Source organism: Canis lupus, chromosome X (assembly GCF_048164855.1).
Source record: "Canis lupus baileyi chromosome X, mCanLup2.hap1, whole genome shotgun sequence".
Taxonomy (NCBI): domain Eukaryota; kingdom Metazoa; phylum Chordata; class Mammalia; order Carnivora; family Canidae; genus Canis; species Canis lupus.
Genome location: NC_132876.1, coordinates 4,572,726 through 4,591,966, shown reverse-complemented (window position 1 = coordinate 4,591,966; position 19,241 = coordinate 4,572,726). Strand labels below are relative to the sequence as shown.

Here is a 19,241-nt window from a genome sequence, read left to right as displayed (position 1 = left end):
GATGGAAGCTCTGGGCAGCTGTCCCCTCTTCCCCACGAGGTGCACAAGGCTCTGAACGGGCAAGAGCGCCTGGAGTGGGATGAACCTTTCGGGGAGACTGCAGGGGTGCATATCGAGGGTTCAAGGGCCACTGGCTCCCCTTCACACTCTACTGGGGGGGGGGTGGCTACAGACTGGCGTGGGTTGCAACTGGAATGCTAGAGATACTCCATGCCCCTGCCTTGCATTTTGCAACGTTTTTCTGGGTGTTTGCTTTGTAAGGAGAGGGGGAAGAACTTGCTAGAAACGGATGCGCAGTGGCCGGGGGCGGGGAGGTGGACTCCGAGCTTGTCACGAAGCAAGGTACCTGGGGGATGGGGAGGAGCAGCTAGAGGGGAAGCACAAACAAGGCAGTCGGAAGCAAGACGACACCTCGCAGTGGATTTGTCCGAGAAGAGTTGGAGACCAAAGCGGGGGTGTTCAGGGAGTTCTGATTGGTCGGGGGGAGGGACTTGGGGTGGGGCTAGCCACCTCTTGAGGCTTTAAAAGCTCATCGGAGAGGGGCGGGATGCTGTCATTCGCTCTCTGATTCTCGAAGGGGAAGCATCTCTCCCGAAGCTCCAGAGCTCCTGGTGACAGAGCAGGTGTTCGCGGTCCTGACCGGCTGGGAGATCCTAACGGGCTCCGGCGGCAACATGGGGCCTACCCTGGCAGTTCCCACCCCATACGGCTGCATCGGCTGTAAGCTGCCGCAGCCAGACTACCCACCGGCTCTCATCATCTTTATGTTCTGCGCAATGGTTATCACCATCGTCGTAGACCTGATCGGCAACTCCATGGTCATCTTAGCTGTGACAAAGAACAAGAAGCTTCGAAATTCTGGTAAGCCACCCTTCCTTCTTCCTACCCGGCATTCAGCCACTTGCCACCCCCTAGGGCATTAGTTCGGGCGCGTGAGACAGCGAACCCCGGGACAGGACCCTCACACCGAAAGTCCGTATCCCCAAATTCCCTGCGAACCTGGGCGGTGATGTTATGCTGGGGCCCCATTAATTTAGAGCTTCTCAAGGCCGAGGGAGCTCAGGAAATTAGCTTTTGGCGTCCAAGATCAAAGCCCGGGTTCCCGCGGTGCGCGGTAGACCTCGGAGCCCTGCCCCGTTGGAGACGTGATTCGGAGGGAGCCGGCACCCGAGCCGAGAGTGCGGCCACCGTCTGGGGACAGCACGCCGAGCCAGACGCCGCAGAGGTGGCCGCGCCAGGGCAGCGCGGGTCGAAATGATGCGGAGGGAGCCGCGGGGTTGCGACCCGCTCCGGGAAAGTTAAGTTCTCGGCGGCTGCGGCGGCTGCGGCGGCTGCGGCGGCGCCTACAGGAGCGCAGCTCAGCGGCCTCGCACTGAGCCAGCGGAGCCTCCGCTGCCGCGGCCCGGGGCTCCCGGGCGGCTCCGGGGCGGCGGAGCCCAGACCGTAGCGCCTGAGCGTGGAGCGGGGTGGTCTGAGCCCGCGGGAGCCGAGCTCCGTCCGCCCGTCCCAGGGCGCACGGCGGAGAGAGCAGAGCGGCGGGCTGCGCGCAGCAGGCGGTGGCAGCGACGGCAGCGGCGGCGGAGATCGCGAAGTCCGTAAGCGGGGGTGCTGGGGGGTCTCCGGGCTGGGCAGAGGAGAGGCCCTGGAGTCTGGCGTGTGGCGCGGGCGGGGGGCTAGAAGACTGCAGAGCGGGGCGGGGATGGCGGGAGGGTCGCGGGGGAGCTCAGAGGCGGGGCGGGAGACGCGGAGAGCGCTGAGAGCACGGGGAGCTGGGACGGGGTGGCGCGGCGGCCGAGAATCCCCTCGCTGCCAGCCGGTGCCGACGGGAGGGGCGGGCTGCTATCTGGGCTGGGGGGCGTGGGAGGCTGCTGGGAGCCGCGGTCTGTGGGGGGCCGGGGGAGCGAGGGTGGCAGACGTTGCAGAGCGGGGAGCCCCTTTTGCAAGTTGGGCGGGAGACGGGCCCGGGAGGGGAGGGGAAGCAGAGGAGGGGAGAGGAGGGGCAAAGGAGCCTGAATTCCGCGCTCGGGTCCCAGGAGGGAGGGGTCGGCGTCCGGGGTCTCTGCTGCTGGGGTCCCGGCTGGCTGGGGCGGGGGGGGGGTGGACGAGCGGGGAGAGGGGCGGGGTGAGAGGGTCGGGTACCCGCTGGACCCAGCGGGCGGGGGGGGGGGTGCTCGGGGAGAGGAGGCCGCCAGTCTCAGGGGGATTAGTCTGCCGGGATGAGGAATCCCAACTACCATCTAAGTTTCAAAATTCACGGATGGGCACACAGTCATTAAAAGTTTTCTTCTAAACTGGTGGGCGTGTTTGATTTCTTTTTGGTCCCCTGGAGACGTGGGGCCGCACGCCTGGACCTCACCTTCGCGCCAGCAGTGCGGTCCCAAGGAACCACGGAGCCCCAGGGACCACCTGCGTAGCCCATTTTCTTTCTTTACTTTTCTTCTTCTTCCTACCCCCCCTTTCCCCTTCTCCTTTCTTTCCTTCTCTAATTCAAATAAAGGTTTTTATGGTTGTTGTGGTTTTGTATTTAAGGCTTTCCCCTCTGTCTTTCCCACTCTCCATCACCCAATTCATTTCTTTGAGAGAAAACCCTAGAAAGAACCTCTGGGTAGAAAGCGCTGAGGCCACGCCTTGGCTGCGCTGGCAGGAGAGTAGAGGGAACCATTCCTTTGCCCTTTTAAAAAGTGCTCATTTTCTCCTAGTCCAAGATGAAGTGCAATATGTCGCCAAACCAATGCTAATTAGCAACGAGGTGTTTCAAAAAAAAAGGGGGGCTGTGCGCCTGCCTTTGGCCTCTTCCTCCTTTCTTTTGGAAAGGCTTTTTGCAGAAACGTTCCTACCGCTGCCCTACAAAACAGGAGTGGGGGCCGCCCCCCCCCTTGACTTTCCTGTTTAGCCACAGGCTCCAGTAAAGTTCTGTGCAGGGGCGGGAGCTCTTACACAGGGAGTCGAACGCGCGGGTGCGCGGCTCTGCGCTGGACCCGCAGGTAGTGGGCACTTTTGCTAATCCTTGCAGGGATTTTCCTGATTGCTTTTCTCCCTACGCACTTTTTTGGTTTCAGACTAAATTTTACAGGGTGTCCCCCTCCTTCCCCTCAGTTTTCACCCTTTGCCTACCTCGGAAATGGTAAGTACTTACTGGGCTTGGTCGTAGATTATTGTCTGATCGCGTTTTCTTAAGAAGACGGTGGCCTCTAGCGCCCTTTCTCGGACTGTTCTCCTTACACATGTTTGCGTTGTAAAAGCAATGCAGGGCCAGAGAAGGCAGAGGCTCATTCATTTTTTTGGGGGGGGGATGTTGGGGGTGGTGGTTGAGGCTTCCTGACATTCCTCCAATCTCTTCCCTTCCCCCCATGCCTCCAGCCACTTCCTACCCCCAGCTTTCCGGAGCTGCCTCTGCGCCCCTCCCCCTTCTCTCCTTATCCACCCCCCCCAGGGAAAAAAGTTTGTATTTTGTTTTTGTCTAAGATGGTGGCAGCATGTCCCTGTGTGAGTTTGAAGGGCTCCGCAGAGGGCTTCTGTGCTTATTGCTTTCTGCCATAAATTGCTTTTTTTTTCTCAAAACAGACATGACATTGAAAGGAAAAAGCTGCACAAACGACAGGTCTCCCAAACCTGCTTGTGCATGCCTGTATGTGAAAATAAGAAAACCCAAGACTACTTCTTTATTTTCTTTTTAATTTTTTTTCAAGACTACTTCTTTAAAAGAATTCTAGAATCGTAAATTGTCACCACTTCAGCTGGCTTTTTCCCTCCAGTTTCACTTTATTGATTTCCATACGTGACCGTTTATTTTTCTCTGTTTCCCTCCCCTCCCCTCTCTGATATGTTTTTCAGGCAACATCTTCGTCGTGAGCCTCTCCGTGGCCGATATGTTGGTGGCCATCTACCCCTACCCTCTGATGCTGCATGCCATGGCCATTGGGGGCTGGGATCTGAGCCAACTGCAGTGCCAGATGGTCGGATTCATCACCGGGCTGAGTGTGGTCGGTTCTATCTTCAACATCGTGGCAATCGCCATCAACCGCTACTGCTACATCTGTCACAGCCTCCAGTACGAGCGGATCTTCAGTGTGCGCAACACCTGCATTTACCTGATCATCACCTGGATCATGACCGTCCTGGCTGTCCTGCCCAACATGTACATCGGCACCATCGAGTATGATCCTCGCACCTACACCTGCATCTTCAACTACCTGAACAACCCTGCCTTTGCTGTGACCATCGTCTGCATCCACTTTGTCCTCCCTCTGCTCATCGTGGGCTTCTGCTACGTGAGGATCTGGACCAAAGTGCTGGCAGCCCGTGACCCGGCCGGACAGAATCCTGACAACCAGCTTGCTGAGGTTCGCAATTTTCTAACCATGTTTGTGATCTTCCTCCTCTTTGCAGTGTGCTGGTGCCCTATCAACGTGCTCACTGTCTTGGTGGCTGTCAGTCCGAAGGAGATGGCAGGCAAGATCCCCAACTGGCTTTATCTTGCAGCCTACTTCATAGCCTACTTCAACAGCTGCCTCAACGCTGTGATCTACGGGCTCCTCAATGAGAATTTCCGAAGAGAGTACTGGACCATCTTCCATGCCATGCGGCACCCTATCCTGTTCCTCTCTGGCCTCATCACTGATATTCGTGAGACTCGGGAGGCCCGTGCCCTCGCCCGTGCCCGCGCCCGCGCCCGCGACCAAGCCCGCGAACAAGCCCATGAACAAGAACCTGCCCGTGCCTGTCCTGCTGTGGAGGAGATGCCGATGAATGCCCGGAATGTTCCACTGCCTGGTGACGCTGCAGCTGGCCGACCTGAGCGTGCCTCTGGCCATCCCAAACCGGCCTCTGGCCACTCCAGGTCTGCCTCTGCCTACCGCAAGTCTGCCTCTAGCCACCATAAGTCCGTCTTTAGCCACTCCAAGCCCGCCTCTGGCCACTCCAAGCCCGCCTCTGGCCACCCCAAGTCTGCCACTGTCTATCCTAAGCCTGCCTCTGTCCACTTCAAGGCTGACTCTGTCCATTTCAAGCCTGCCTCTGTCCATTTCAAGGCTGACTCTGTCCATTTCAAGGCTGCCTCCAACCACCCTAAACCTGTCACTGGCCACCACATTCCTGCTGGCAGCCATTCCAAGGCTGTCTTGAGCCCTGCCACCAGCCCCCACAAGCCCACAACAGGCTACATCAAGCCTGCTGCCACCCACCCTGAGCCCACCACTGCTGATAATCCTGAGCCTGCTGCCGCCAGCTCCCCCCAGCCAGCGATCGCCAGCCCCCCAGAGCCTGCCAACGCTGGCCACCGTGAGCTCACTGCCTCCAGCTGCCCTGAGACCACCGCTGCTGGCCACGTTGAGTGTGATGTTGCTGACCTCCCTGAGCCTGTCTGCAGCCCTCCCAGTGCGTCTCCCGAGCCTGCTGCCAGCCCACTGGAGCTTGCCGCCGCCGCCAACCTTCCTGACCCCACTGTGACCACCACCACCACCACCACCACCACCACCACCACTGATTATCATAAGATTGTGGTTATTGATGTTGAAGCTGATTCTGATGAAATGGATGTGTGAAACATGCTCTTAGGGGTGGTCAAGTAGTGGTCCACTTTCAAGTTTGTTTAGCATATGTAATTCAAAGTGACATAACCTACTGCACCTGCACACAGACACACACAGACCCACAGACATGGTGTAAGCTACATCCACTCTGTAGGCATACTCCTTTACATCACATACTCTGAGAAAGTGTGTTTGTGCGCGTGTGTGCGCTTGCTATTTTAGAGACCAAATTTCCCCCAAGTTTGATATCTGTTGTTCTGAGCCTCCTTTTCTTCCTATAGTTGACCTTGAGCCAACAGTGGTCCTTGAAATTTTAGACTTTGACTTTCCCCCACTCCCATGTCCCCCTTTCTTCCCTCTCCTCTCTGTTCCTGCTTTCTTCTCTCATCCCCCCCAGGGGTGAGGGAGGAGTGCTTCTGTAAGTAAATGTGACTGCAAAGCTTTACATTTTTAAGTGTGTAACTCTATATTGTACTTTTAATGGCAGTCAGAAAGGTAGTTTTGATAAAGTGCAAGTACTTGAAATGGTTTCTTTTCTAAATTTCAACAAGATATGATCCATATCTGAAGAACACAATTTGATAAGCTCTTATTAAAGTACATTTTTCGGCCTATGAGTTCAAATTGCAAAAGGAAAGATATGATCAAACGTAATTATTTCTAATTTATGAAAATTCAAACTTTGGTGCTGATTTTTATAGTCAAATGGGAGTGCAAAGAATGAGCTGTTTTTACCTTGTTTGTAGTCACTTACCTTTTTAAGCATTTGCCAAAATTTTCTTTCATTTAGTTCCAGAGAAACAAATCCACTCATAAACTGGTTTCTTCTCCTAAAACCCAAATTTCTGGTTGCCAGGATCAATTATCTTCATGTACTTAATATTATAATTCAAAACTACCCTTTATCTCAGATTTTTTTTGACAACCTGATGTTTCTACATAATCAATTTTTACATTTTTTTTTCATTCTGAAGGGAATTCAAGATAATATAGCTGGTCATCAGAAGTTGTGCTCTCCTCCCTTGTCTGTCAGGCTTGCAGCTAGGGACGGAGGCAGGAGGAAAAGATGCCACACCAGCCAATCCCACTACCTTTGGCTGAGTTTTTGTGATACACGACCTTAAGTTGTACATGTCTTGTATCAGCACACCTGATAGCCTGGGAAAAGATTTTTGTCTAGAATTCAAGAAAAAAATTGTTTAATAAAAATTTCAACTATTGATTCAAACCAACAACTTAAAGCAAAGTTTACTGTATAAAAGCGTGTAAGGATGAGTGGATATGTATTATACTGCCTTAATTTGATTCTGTATTTGTGTTAGCAATGAAATAAAAGTGTTTTTGTGGCTTTGGTGTGTGAATTGTTGATAAATTCACTTCCTCCACCGGATCCCTTGTGGGGAGAGTCAGGAGGTGGGTGGAAAAGCATTGACCCTGGGGGATCAGAAGACTTGGGTACAAGTGCCATCCTTTCTATGACCTAGTTGTACCCCACGGTAAGTCATATGACCACCACTCTGCCCAGTTTCTTGGCTCAGCAAACTGGCCAGGTTGGGGTGGGGTGAGGGGGAGGAGGGGCTCCCTGGGTTTGGCGTGTGTGGTGACAATGGATGACCTCACTTGCCTGCTCTTAGACTTCTGGACCTTGCCTGCCATGGCTTCTGAAAACAGATCCCTTTTTTACCCCCATCAAAGGCATGAAGCCAGACCCCGATAATGTCACAACCCCAGAGCCTGTTGGGACCAAGTAACAGAGCTCATGAACCAGGGAGGGGAGGCACAGAAGTGGGATGCAGGAGGACAGGTGGTTTCTTTTCTAGCTGGAAGATGGGTGGCAAGACCCCAGCCACTGGGCAAGGTTCCCTGACCTCAGGAACATAGTCTCAGAAGAACCTCTGATGACAAGGAAATGCCCAAAATAAGGTGCTCTGCAAAAATAAAAATGGATTCAAAATAACATACATTAGGATAACAATTTTGTCAAGAAAAAATGTACACTTAAAAGTGTACATATACATAGACACAGAGTTATACACATGTAATCATTCTATACAGGTTTAGCCAGACAGTATAAACTGAGGTCATCTTAACTTTCCGTGCCCAAATGACAGTGGTGTTTGAGCCCCACAGAATGACTGCTGGACTTTAGGCTGACTCCCTGTGTGAAACTTTTGCCAAATATTACTGGACACCCCGAAAGGGTATTTCCTTCCCGGCTCACAAACTGTTCTATAGCCAGTATCTCCTGCCATGTTTTCCAGGTCTCCCTCTCAGCCACCACCCACGGAGCTTTGCTCTGGGTGAGATTGCAAGTATTCAAACCAAGGGTGCTGTGAGCCAATGCTCTAAACTATTATTCTCCAAGGGGGTCAAGGAGTACAGACTTCTGAGAGGTGAGGGGAGGAGAGAGAGAACTATACATATTTTTTTACAACTTTGTTCCACACTCTGCTCCTGAGTGCCTGAAGCAACACTGCTTATGCCCAGAGTCTTACAAAGTCTCATGAAGAGGGCACTGTGGCCACTCTGCTCACCTGCTCACCCACCTCCACCCCTGCACCCCCGCCCACTGCCAGAACAAGCTGCAGTTCGAGCACAGAGCCAGGAGACATTTCTGTCTGCCTCTCCACTCCCCAAAATCAAGGAGCCTCATAAACACATCTCTGATTTACCACCCCCACCATGAGTGACAAAGATAGGACTCTGAGTCTCTGTGGTCAGGTTTAAGGGATTTTGTAGTTCTCCATAGGACAATGCTAGGCTTCTCATTTTATGCCAGTGAGAACACAAGGGCTGGTTTTGCTGACTTCCCCAAAGAGAGAGAGAGAATCCATCTCCAGGTGAGTTTAAATCTCTATAGTTAAGGGATTAAAAAAAATTGCAAGCAACTTTTAAATGACGGTTTCCCCCAGTTTCTTTTTTCACCTTTTTATATGGATATATAATGTACACACTGTAAAGTGAGAGCTTGGCAAATTTTTGTGTATGTACATATCCATGTAACTACCACTCTGAGCAAGATATAGTCTTCCAGAAGGCTCTCTTTTGCCTTCATTTAGTCAATACTTCATCTAAAAGCAACCACTCTCCCGACCTCTATCTCCATACGTTAATTCTTTCTGTTCTAGAACTTCATATAAAAAGAAGTATACAGTTTGTAGTCTATTGTACACAGTGTCTTTTTTTTAAAACTGATAAATATACATAACAAAAAATTTCCATTTAACCATTTTAATTGTACAATTCAGGGGCATTCAGCTCTTTCCCAGCATTGCATAACCATCACTATTCATTTCCAGATGTTTTTCATCATTTCAAACATAACCTCTGTAGCCATTAAATAATAGCTCCCTATTCTCCCCTCCACAGCTCTTGGTAATCTCTATGAATTTGCCTATTCTAGGAACCTCATATAAGTGAAGTCACACAATATTTGTCCTTTTGTGTCTGGCTTCTTTCACCAGCATAATGTCTTCAAGGTTCATCCACGTTGTAGCAAGGTGTCAGTATTTCATTCTTTTTATGGCTGAATAATATTCCATTGTATGGATACATCATTTTGTTAGTCCGTTCATCCATTGGTGGACTGTTTCCACTTTTTGGCTGTTTTGAATATTTGCCTGCTATGAACATTGATTTTCAAGTATTTGGTTGATTTCCTGGTTTCAATTCTTTGGGATATAGATATAGGAATAGAATCGACAAATCATATATTAGTCTGGTTTCTTTTGCTCAATATTAAGTCTTTGAGATTCATCCACTTTTTTCGTGTGTATCAGCAGTATGGGGAGGTTTTGTTTTATTTTTATGCAATACTCTACAGGATGAATATATCACAATTTATTTAGTGATTCTGTAGATGGACTCTTGGTTGACATTTGGGTTATTATCAGTTTGGGGATCTTATAAAAAATATTTCCATTAACATTCTTGTACATCTCAATTTTATTTTATATTGAGATATAATTTTACATACAGTGAAGTACATAAATCTTCAATGTAGAGCTCAATGAATTTTTATGTATGTTTACACCTGTGCATCCACCAGGGAGATCAATATATAAAATATTTCCAGCACTTAGAAGGTGCCATTATGCTAATTAATTTTGCTGGTTCTTTAACTCCATTTAAATGGAAGCATACAGAATGTAGTTTGTACCTGGCTTTTTTTGCTTATCATTTTGTCTGTTATATTTATGCATTGCTTTGGTAGAAATAGTACATTCTTTTTTATTGCTGTGTATAATTCCATCATATTGAGTACAGCAATTTTTTATCCATTCTACTATAAATGGACATTTGGGCTATTCTTGGGTTTGGGGCTGTTACGAAGAAAACTGTTATGAACATTCTTGTACATGCCTTTTGGTACACATATGGATTCATTGCTCTTGGAAATACACCTAGGTTTGGAATTGCTGAGTCATGAGTATGTGTGTATTTAGTTTTAGTACACACTGCCAAATATTTTTCCAAAGTGGTTGACCCAATTTATATTGGCATCAGCAATGTGTATGTTTGAGGTGCTCTGCATTCTTGCCAACATTCAGTAATTTTGGCCTTTTAATTTTAGCTATTCTACTGGTCTAGTGCTGTTTCATTGTATTTTCAATTTGCATTTCTTTAATGATTAATAATGTTGCCCATCTTTCACATGATCATTGATCATTTGGATATCTTCTTTAGTGAAGAGTCTGAACAAAAATTTTGACTGTTTTAGATTTGAGGTTTCTGTCTTACTGGCAGTAGAAGTTCTTTATATATTCAGGAAATATATACAAATTTCGCAAATATCTTCTCTCAGTCTGTTGTTTGCCTTGTCTCTCTCTTAATTGTATTTTTTGAGGGGCAAAAGACCTTAATATTATGAAGTCCGATTTAATCAGTTTTTTCTTTTATGACTATGCTTCGTGCTTAAGACATTTCCGATTACTCTAATATAATGAATATTCTCCTAGGTTTTTTTTTCAGGAACATTATAGTTTTGCCTTTAACATTTAAGTCTATGCTTCATCTTGAGTTAATTTCCTCTGTTCAGTGTGAGGTATCAGTCAAGGTTTGATTTTATTACATAGCCATGGTTCGTATTTTCATTTTATCACCACCATGTATTGAAAAAACCATCTTTTGCCCACTGAATTGCAGTGGAGACTTTGTTATAAATTAATCATATAAAAATAAAAATTATCTATTCTCTCTCTATCATTTATCTATCTTTCTTGTCTAGTCTGTCTCATTAGCCTATGTGTCTGGCCCTTCATCAAAGTCACATTGTGGTTTTTTAATTTTAATTAAACTATAGGTTATATACAGTGATAGGCATACATATTAAATGTAGAACTAAATAGATTTTATCTCACATGTGCATTTTTATATCACCATCTTCCAGATGAAGGTGTAGAACACTTTATAATCCCAAAAGGCTCTTTCATGCCCCAACTCAGTCAATATATCCCCCCCAAATACCATCAATCCACATTACTTTGAAAAAGCAGATCATAAGCTGATACATAATTTTGTTAACAAATCCATTCATATACTATGAAAAGACATATATTTTAATGTTTTCTATAGTAAATATATACATGTATTTTTTAATTGAGATATAATTCATCATTTTAAAGTATTCTATGAATTTTATCATTTTTAAGTATTTAGTGCAGTGTTTTTCTTCTTTTTTTTTTTTTTACTGGATTCACAGAGGTGTACCATCATCACTGTTATCAGTTTCTTGAATATTTTCATCACCTGGGAAGAAAATCTGTATTATTATAGTCATTCCCTATTACCTCCTTGAGGCCCCATGACAATCACTAATGTACTTTTTGTGTCTACAAATTTATCCATCCTAGACATTTCATATAAATGGAATTATATAATATGTGGCCTTTTGCATTTGGTTTCTTTCATTTAGTATAGTTTTCAAGGTGCATCCATGTTGTAGCATGTATCAGAATTTTGCTTATTTGTAATGCTGAATAATATCCTTTTTAAAGAAAGATTTATTTATTTGAGAGAGAAAGAGCATGAGTGTGAAGGGCAAAGGGAAAGGAAGATAAAAAGACTGAAGCAGACTCCACACAGAGTGCAAAGCCTAACTCAGAGCCCGATCTCAAGACCCTGAGATCATGACCTGAACTGAAACCAAGAGTTGGACACTTAACCAACTGTGCCACACAGACGCCCCATATTCTTTTGTATGTATACACCACTCGTTGTTTATCCATTCATCTGTCAATGAAAATTTGTGGGGTTTTTTGTATATTTTTTATTGGAGTTCGATTTGCAAACATATAGCATAACACCCAGTGTTCATCCCGTCAAGTGCCCCCCTCAGTGCCTGTCACCCAGTCAATGAAAATTTGAATTGTTTCCACCTTTTGCCTATTGTGAGTATACTGCTATGAACATTGACATACAAATATATGTTTCTGGATGTGGGAAACTAGAGATAGAAAAACAATATGAGCCTAAAGGAAACAGAAGAAAAGAAACAGTAAAGATCAGAGCAGAAATCAATGATATTGAAAACTGGAAATTGATATATAAAACCAATATAAGGTAAAAGCTGGTTCTTCGAAAAGATCAGTAAAATTGATAAACTTCTAGCCAAGCTAAGTAAGAAATGGAGAAGACACAAATTGCTAATATTGGAGATGAAATATCAGTCATCACTCTTGATCCTGTGGGCATAAACAGGACAATAAAATAATACTATGAACACGTCTATGCCCATAAATTTGATAACTAGATGAAATGGACCAACTCCTTGAAAGATATAACCTACTAAAACCCACACAAAGAATTCTGGGTAACTCCAAAGCTGTTATGTACTCTCCTGTGGCTGCTAGGCTTCTGTTTTTCATGATTTCTATTAGTTGTGAAGTTACTGATTTTCTAAGCTACAGTAGAGCTAAGGGAAGGGAACAGAATTAGGGAAATTTAAAGCACCACCAAACTCCCTGTTCTTACTAAGATTCAGTCATTTTTATGGAATAAACTTTCCTCGGATTGTTGTAAGACTTAAGTTAACTTCTAGAGTTCTGAAAAAGTCGATTTTGACAGTTTTTGTGATGTTCTTGCTTTTATGGAGAAGTACATTTTTGGAAGCTCTTACACTACCATTCGAAAGTGCCCTCCTGCACTTTGATTTCTTTTCACTTGGGTAGTACGTCATATAAATCACTCCACATCAGTTATGGAGAGCTGATTCATCCTTTCTTACAGCACCATTTACTCAAGCACTCTTCTATGTATGGACATTTAGGTTGTTTCCAATACTTTGCAGTTAGAAAATATGCAATGAACATCCTTGTGCATATGTATTTTTGGATTGTTGGAAGTTCATCTTCAAGAATAGCTTCTTAAAATCTAAATTTCTGGATTGAAAAGTTCTATTAGGTCTTGCCAATTTCTCTCTGGAAGTGCTGTATTGCTTTGCATTCTCAGCAGCAATGAATCAGCGTGCGTGTTTCCCTATAGACTTATCAAAAGATTCTATTGTCATATTTCTCACAGTTTTCCCTTTCTGCTAGGTAGCAAATGGTATCTCAGTATACTTTTTATCAGTGATTCTCTATATGTAGTGAGTTAGAATATTTTTCTCATGTTTAAGGGGAATTTTCATATTCTTTTTCAAGGTGAATTATCTGTTTATATAGTTTCCTCACTTTTTGGTTCTTTGTCCCTCGATTTTATAAAACTTCAGATTGCTCTTTTTTTTTTTAATAGAGTTGCTAATCACAAGTCATGCCTGAGCCTTGATATTTTTCTTGTGCAAATATTTCAGGTCAAATTAAATGCCTTTTTCAGTGGCTATGAGTCACTGTGATTAAATTCAAGTTATTTGAGAATCTCATTAATCAGCTGCAAAGGTTCCAGAAAAGGTTCAATAACCTGAGTAATTTTCATTAGAGTCAAGCCATACAGGGACTGAGTTTTTACTATTGAATGAAACTCCTGTGTGGGGTCAGGAGCGGAGATGTAGGAAGTTGGTAAGAAGTTTTCTGATAAAGTGTAAAATTATGAAGCACGAGTCATTATTCTTTTGTAAGTTAAAAGAGGAGGGTGGAAATTAAACGAGAAGGAGCTATAACTTTAGGAAGAATACTTTTAAAATGAGGGTTAAGGGCAGCCGGGATGGCTCAGCGGTTTAGTGCTGCCGTCAGCCCAGGGCCTGATCCTGGAAACCCAGAATCGAGTCCCACGTCAGGCTCCCCGCATGGAGCCTGCTTCTCCCTCTGCCTGTGTCTCTGCCTCTCTATCTGTCTCTCATGAATAAATAAATAAAATCTTTAAAAAAATAATAAAATGAGGGTTAATAGTTGGGTAGATTAGCAGGAAATACAGTGAAAGGGCAAGCAAAAAACAATTATCATAGATTTGATACATATTTATTGAATATTTATCATGTGTAAGACTCTCTTCTAGGCATTTAGAGTCTGTGGGAATTACCAAGATAAACAAGGGAGAATCTGTGACCTAATCTAGAGACCTGAAATGAACGATGTGGCCTTTCATTTAAGCTACCATTTACTAAGCTCCTACGATGTGATAAGCACCACTCAAGGGACTTTACTTCTCTTATCTCTAATTGTCATAGAATCACTGCCAGGTTAATATTATTTACTCTTATTTTTAATAAGAGGAGATTGAGGCCAAGAAAGGTTAAGAAACTGGTCTAGAGTCAGAAAGCTGTCAAGTTGGACAATTTGAACTCCCATCTGCTTAGAAAATGCCGAATACCAATTTTGAATACTTTATAGTGAATTCTGTTAAGATTAATCAAAGCAGGTTAGCCTAAGATAACAGCAATAGCTAAACTTATTTCATAATTTCTATGTCAAACATGGCACTCAACAATTTACATGGATCATAGCTAATCTTGAGATAAAATTTAAATGTTTGGACTCTGTTGCACATCTGAAACTAATGTAACACTGTGTGTCAACTACACTTGAAACAAAAATAAATAAATGTTTGCATTCTTTATACTCTTTCTGACACTACCATCTACCTTATTGTCTACATTGAAATCCCAGGTTTCATCCAACACTCCTACCTCACCCATGTCCATTTGGTTGACCAACCCAGTACATTCTGCTCTTCAATAGCAATTTAATTCATCTTTTGTTCTTAATCCTTAGTCTGAACCACCATCATATCTTAGATGGATTACTTTAAGTGCTTCTATACCCATCTCCCAACCTTTCTAATCTACTTTTTGTAAATTGCAGATCCAAATACATTGTTCCTCCAGTCCTCCTCCTACCTTTAGCCTGGCAGTTCCTTTCCTTGACCCACTCCATACATCAGCTCTATCAAACTGCCTTGCTCTTCTCTGGTCCTGTCTCTATGTCCCTCAGTTTCTAAGAGTTCTTCATTTTTAGGTGCATTTTCATGGTGCAATTGCCACGCAATTTTTAAAATTCTTTATTTAAATTTAATTTAGTTAACATATAGTATATTCTTAGTTTCATGGGTAGAATTTTGTGATTCATCAGTTGCATGTAACACCCAGTACTCATTATATCTAGTGCCCTCCTTAATGCCCATCACCCAAGTATCCCACCACCTCCCTTCCAGCAACCTTCATTTTGTTTCCTAGAGTTCAGCAACTCTTCTGGTTTGCTTTCCTCTCAATTTTCACCTTATTTTATTTTCCTTCCCTTCCCCTATGTTCATCTGTTTTGTTTCTTAAATTCCACATATGAGTGAAATCATATGGTATTTGTCCTTCTCTGACTTGTTTCGCTTAGCATAATACTCTCTAGTTCCAATCATGTCATTGCAAATGGCAAGATTTCATTCTTTTTGATGGTTGAGTAATATTCCATTATATATACAATAGATATTATATATGTATATCTCACATCTTCTTTATCCATTCATCTGTCAGTTCACATTGCCATGCAAATTTTTAAAAGCAAATCATGTTTATTAGATTTCTTTTATTGCCTTTAGATTTTGAGTCATAGTTCGAAAGACCTTCCCTACACCAAGATTAAAGAGGAATTCCCCTATATTTTCTTTTTTTTAAATGTATTTTATTTATTTATTTATGAGAGACACAGAGAGAGAAAGGCAGAGACACAGGCAGAGGGAGAAGCAGGCTCCATGCAGGGAGCCCGATGCGGGACTCGATCCCGGGTCTCCAGGATCACGCCTTGGGCTGGAGGCAGGCGCTAAACCTCTGAGCCACCAGGGCTGCCCTCCCCTATATTTTCTTCTGATACTTGCATGATTTTATTGTTTACATTTAGCTCTCTCATCCATCTGGAGTCTTTTTTTTGTTGTTTTTTTGTTTTTGCCTATGCTGTGATATGGATGTAATTTTATCTTTTTCCCTGTGAAATTATCTGGGTCTGCATTTTTTTATGGAGTAGTTCTTTTTATAGAAATTGGTCCATTTAAGCTTTCTAACGTTAATGTGGTCAATTTCGGTAACTTGAATTTCCTTAGGAAAGTATTCATTTCCTCAAGTTTGTTTACTTAGAGGACTCATAAATCTAAAAATTTCATTTGTTTCAAAGGTAATTTTTCATCTTGTCAGTTCTTATTTTGTGTATTTGTGCTTCCTTTGTGTGTTTCTTTTCTTGATAAAGTTAGCAAGTACTTTGTCTATATTGTTAATCTTTATAGAATTATACCTTTATTTCCTGAGCTATTGTTTTTATCTTTTCTTCATTTATTTCTGCTTTTATCTTTGTTATTTTCTGGTTTATTTTGGGTCATTTTAAATTCTTTTTCTAGTTTAATGAACTTGGAATTAAACTCATTTTTTGTTATTTCAGTTTTCTGGATAAAAGTGTATAATGCAAAAAAATTTTTTGCCCTATCCTTTCCTTAAATGCATCCCATAGATTTTTTTTTTTTTGACAGATCCTGCCGCAGGTTTATTTGTACAAATAGTACAGGAGGACATCAGGCCCATGCAGACAGAAGCCCAGGGGTCATACCAGTCCTTCCATCCTCACACTGGCAGACAGAAGCCTCTACATTGGAGGCTTTGTGGCCCCCTTTGTGGGGGCCTGGGGACTTTTGGGAACCTTTGCTGCATGAGTAGAAGCAGGAGCCGGAGCCGGGGTTGCAGCTACAGCCTGGGCCTTGGTTTGAGCCTTGGCCTTGGACTTTGGCCGGTAGAGCCTGAGACCTTTGGCAATGCGGGTACATGCCTTTCCCTGAGCTTGGGGTGAGTGGTGTAGGTAAGTCGATTGAGCTTATGGCTGTTGCCCTTTGGGATCTTGGGCTTAACCTCCTTGGGCTTGACAAGGGCCTTGATAGCCTCGGCACGTGCAGTCATGGCCTTGGCATTGTTGGTCTGCATCTTCTTCAGGCCCTTCTTGTTGTGCTTCTTGGCAAAGCACATGTTCCTCAGGAACTTGGGGTCTACCCTCTTAAGAGATTTGTATCTTTGTGATTGGAGTTTCTTGATGCCATTTCTGTGCCATTTTTGTGACTGGTTGTGCATGGTGTGGTTCTTGAACTTGGCCATGTCTGCACTAAAGCCCAGGGCTCCCCAAACCATCCCATAGATTCTAATAAGTGATACCTTTATTGTTATTATTTTTTTTCATTCTGTAATTTCAGGTTTTTTAAATAAGATTTTATTGATTTATTTGTGAGAGACACACAGAGAGGCAGAGACATAGGCAGAGGGAGAAGCAGGGAGCCTGATGTGGGACTTGATCCCAGGACCCCGAGATCATGACCTGAGCCAAAGGCAGACACTCAACCACTGAGCTACCCAGTGCCCTGTAATTTTTTTGTACTTGCCATGTCATCCAGAAGTTGTTTAATAGGAGATTCCTAAATTTTGAGGAAGAAGGGCCTTTCTGCTTTTGTTTTTGTTGGTACACTCTATTTGTGATTATATGTTAATCAGAGCAAGTTTTTTGTGATATTTATATTTTATGAAACTTACTGATGTTTTCTTTGTGACCTAATAAATGATCAATGTTTGTCCATGTAGCCGTGGACACTTGAGAAGAGTGTCTGTATTACCTATTATCACGGTATAGACCTCAACATATATTCAAAATATCTATCTTATTAATTATTGTTTCCTAATCAATATGCACATTCTATCTCCATACATATTTTGTCCATTCGATTTATATTGTACTAAAAATGGTGCTTTTAAGTGTTTTATCTGTCTATGTTTCCTTGCATTCTCTGTAGTTTTTGCTTCGAAAAGGTGGTCACTGTGTTCTTTGGTGCCTATATATTAATAAGTGTTATCTGTTTATTGTGGACTGTAACTTTAACATTGAAATTGTCATTTGGGGACCCTGGGTGGCTCAGCGGTTGAGCCTCTTCCTTCAGCTCAGTTCATGGTCCTGGGGTGCTGGGATCAAGCCCCACATCAGGCTGCCCGCAGGGAGCTTGCTTCTCCCTCTGCCTATGTCTCTGCCTCTCTCTGTGTCTCTCATGAATAAATAAATTAAATCTTTTAAAATAATGTGTCATTAGTTGTCAGTTTAATACTTTTGGGCTTGAATTCTATTTTGTTTGATATCAGAATCACTACACTTTCTCTTTTTCTGTTTCCATTTGCCTGGTGAAATTTTGTCTATTCCTTGATTTTTCGTTTTTCTTAATCAGTTTGTTGTAGGTGTGTATATTATATACAATATATAATTATCTTTTAGTCACCTTTCTTGAGGTATAATTTACCTAACAAAATGCACCTATTTTAAGTGTGCCTATGATTTTTAGTAAATCTATAGAATTTTGCAAACATCAACCACTATCCAATGTTAGAACATTTCTATGACCTGAGAAAGATCCCTCATGGAAATTTGCAGTTCCTCCCCATTTTTCTCCCCATGTCAAGGAAAGCATGGATCTACTTTCTGTCTCAAAACATTCACCTTTGTGAGGAAACTTCATATAAATGAAACTGTACGATATGTATTTCTTTCACATGTGGCTTCCTTCACTTAGCACAAAAGTTTCTGAGATTTATCCTTGTAGCGAGTATCAGTGCTTTATTCCTTTTACTATTAAGTAATATTCCATTATATGCATATGCCACATTTTGTTTATTCATTCATCAGTTGATAGGCATTTGAATTGTTTCTACCTTTTAGTTATCATGAACAATGCTCTTATAAACTTTTATGTACCAGTTTTTGTATGGACACGTGCTTCCAATTTTCTTGAGTATATATCCCTAGAAGTGGACTTTCTAGGTGATATGCTAAGTCTATGTTTAAATTTTTGATGATATGGAGGTTTCAGTTTCTTTCCATTCTAACACATACTCTTCTTTTTCATTATAATCATTCAAATAGTTATGTAATATCATTGTGGTTTTATTTTGCATTTTCCTAAAGACCAATGAGGTTGAACATTTCTTCATGTACTTATTTGCCTTTCCTATGTTTTTGGTGAAATGTCTATTCAGAATTGCCCATTTTGAAATTGAATTTTTGTTCCTTTTTCTTAATAACTTGTAAGAGTTCTTTAAATAGTCTAGATATAAGTACCTTATAAGATACATGATTTACAATGATTTATTCGATTCTATGGGTTGTTTTTTCACTTTGTTGATGTTAATCATGTTTTAAAATTTTCTTTATTTTTGATGCTTTGGCTCCTTGGGGCCTTGCTGACTCTAGAGAGACTGTTCCTCCCTCTCAGGGCTAGTCAATTCTTGAAATGCCTGTAATATGCTTTTCATATACAAACCAATTACTCCAGAGCCCA

The 19,241-nt window shown here is 43.1% G+C and overlaps 1 protein-coding gene and 1 pseudogene across 1 annotated transcript; one reads left to right on the top strand and one right to left on the bottom strand.

Annotated features, from left to right (window-relative positions):
- The first annotated feature begins 576 nt into the window (after nt 1-576).
- GPR50 (G protein-coupled receptor 50) lies at nt 577-6,789 on the top strand. Its single transcript, XM_072816002.1, has 2 exons — nt 577-861; nt 3,835-6,789. The coding sequence occupies exons 1-2, from the start codon at nt 675-677 to the stop codon at nt 5,541-5,543; spliced, it is 1,896 nt and encodes a 631-aa protein (XP_072672103.1). The 5' UTR covers nt 577-674; the 3' UTR covers nt 5,544-6,789.
- Nucleotides 6,790-16,525: 9,736 nt separating this feature from the next.
- On the bottom strand, nt 16,526-17,025 carry LOC140627892 (large ribosomal subunit protein eL29 pseudogene; annotated as a pseudogene).
- Between the last annotated feature and the right edge of the window lie 2,216 nt (nt 17,026-19,241).

What these genes read in the sequence shown, in the direction of transcription:
- GPR50 (XM_072816002.1), top strand. Translation starts at nt 675, where the DNA reads ATGGGGCCTACCCTGGCAGTTCCCACCCCATACGGCTGCATCGGCTGT. An exon ending in CAAGAAGCTTCGAAATTCTG is followed by an intron (nt 862 to 3,834) that starts GTAAGCCACCCT and finishes TATGTTTTTCAG; the next exon opens with GCAACATCTTCGTCGTGAGC.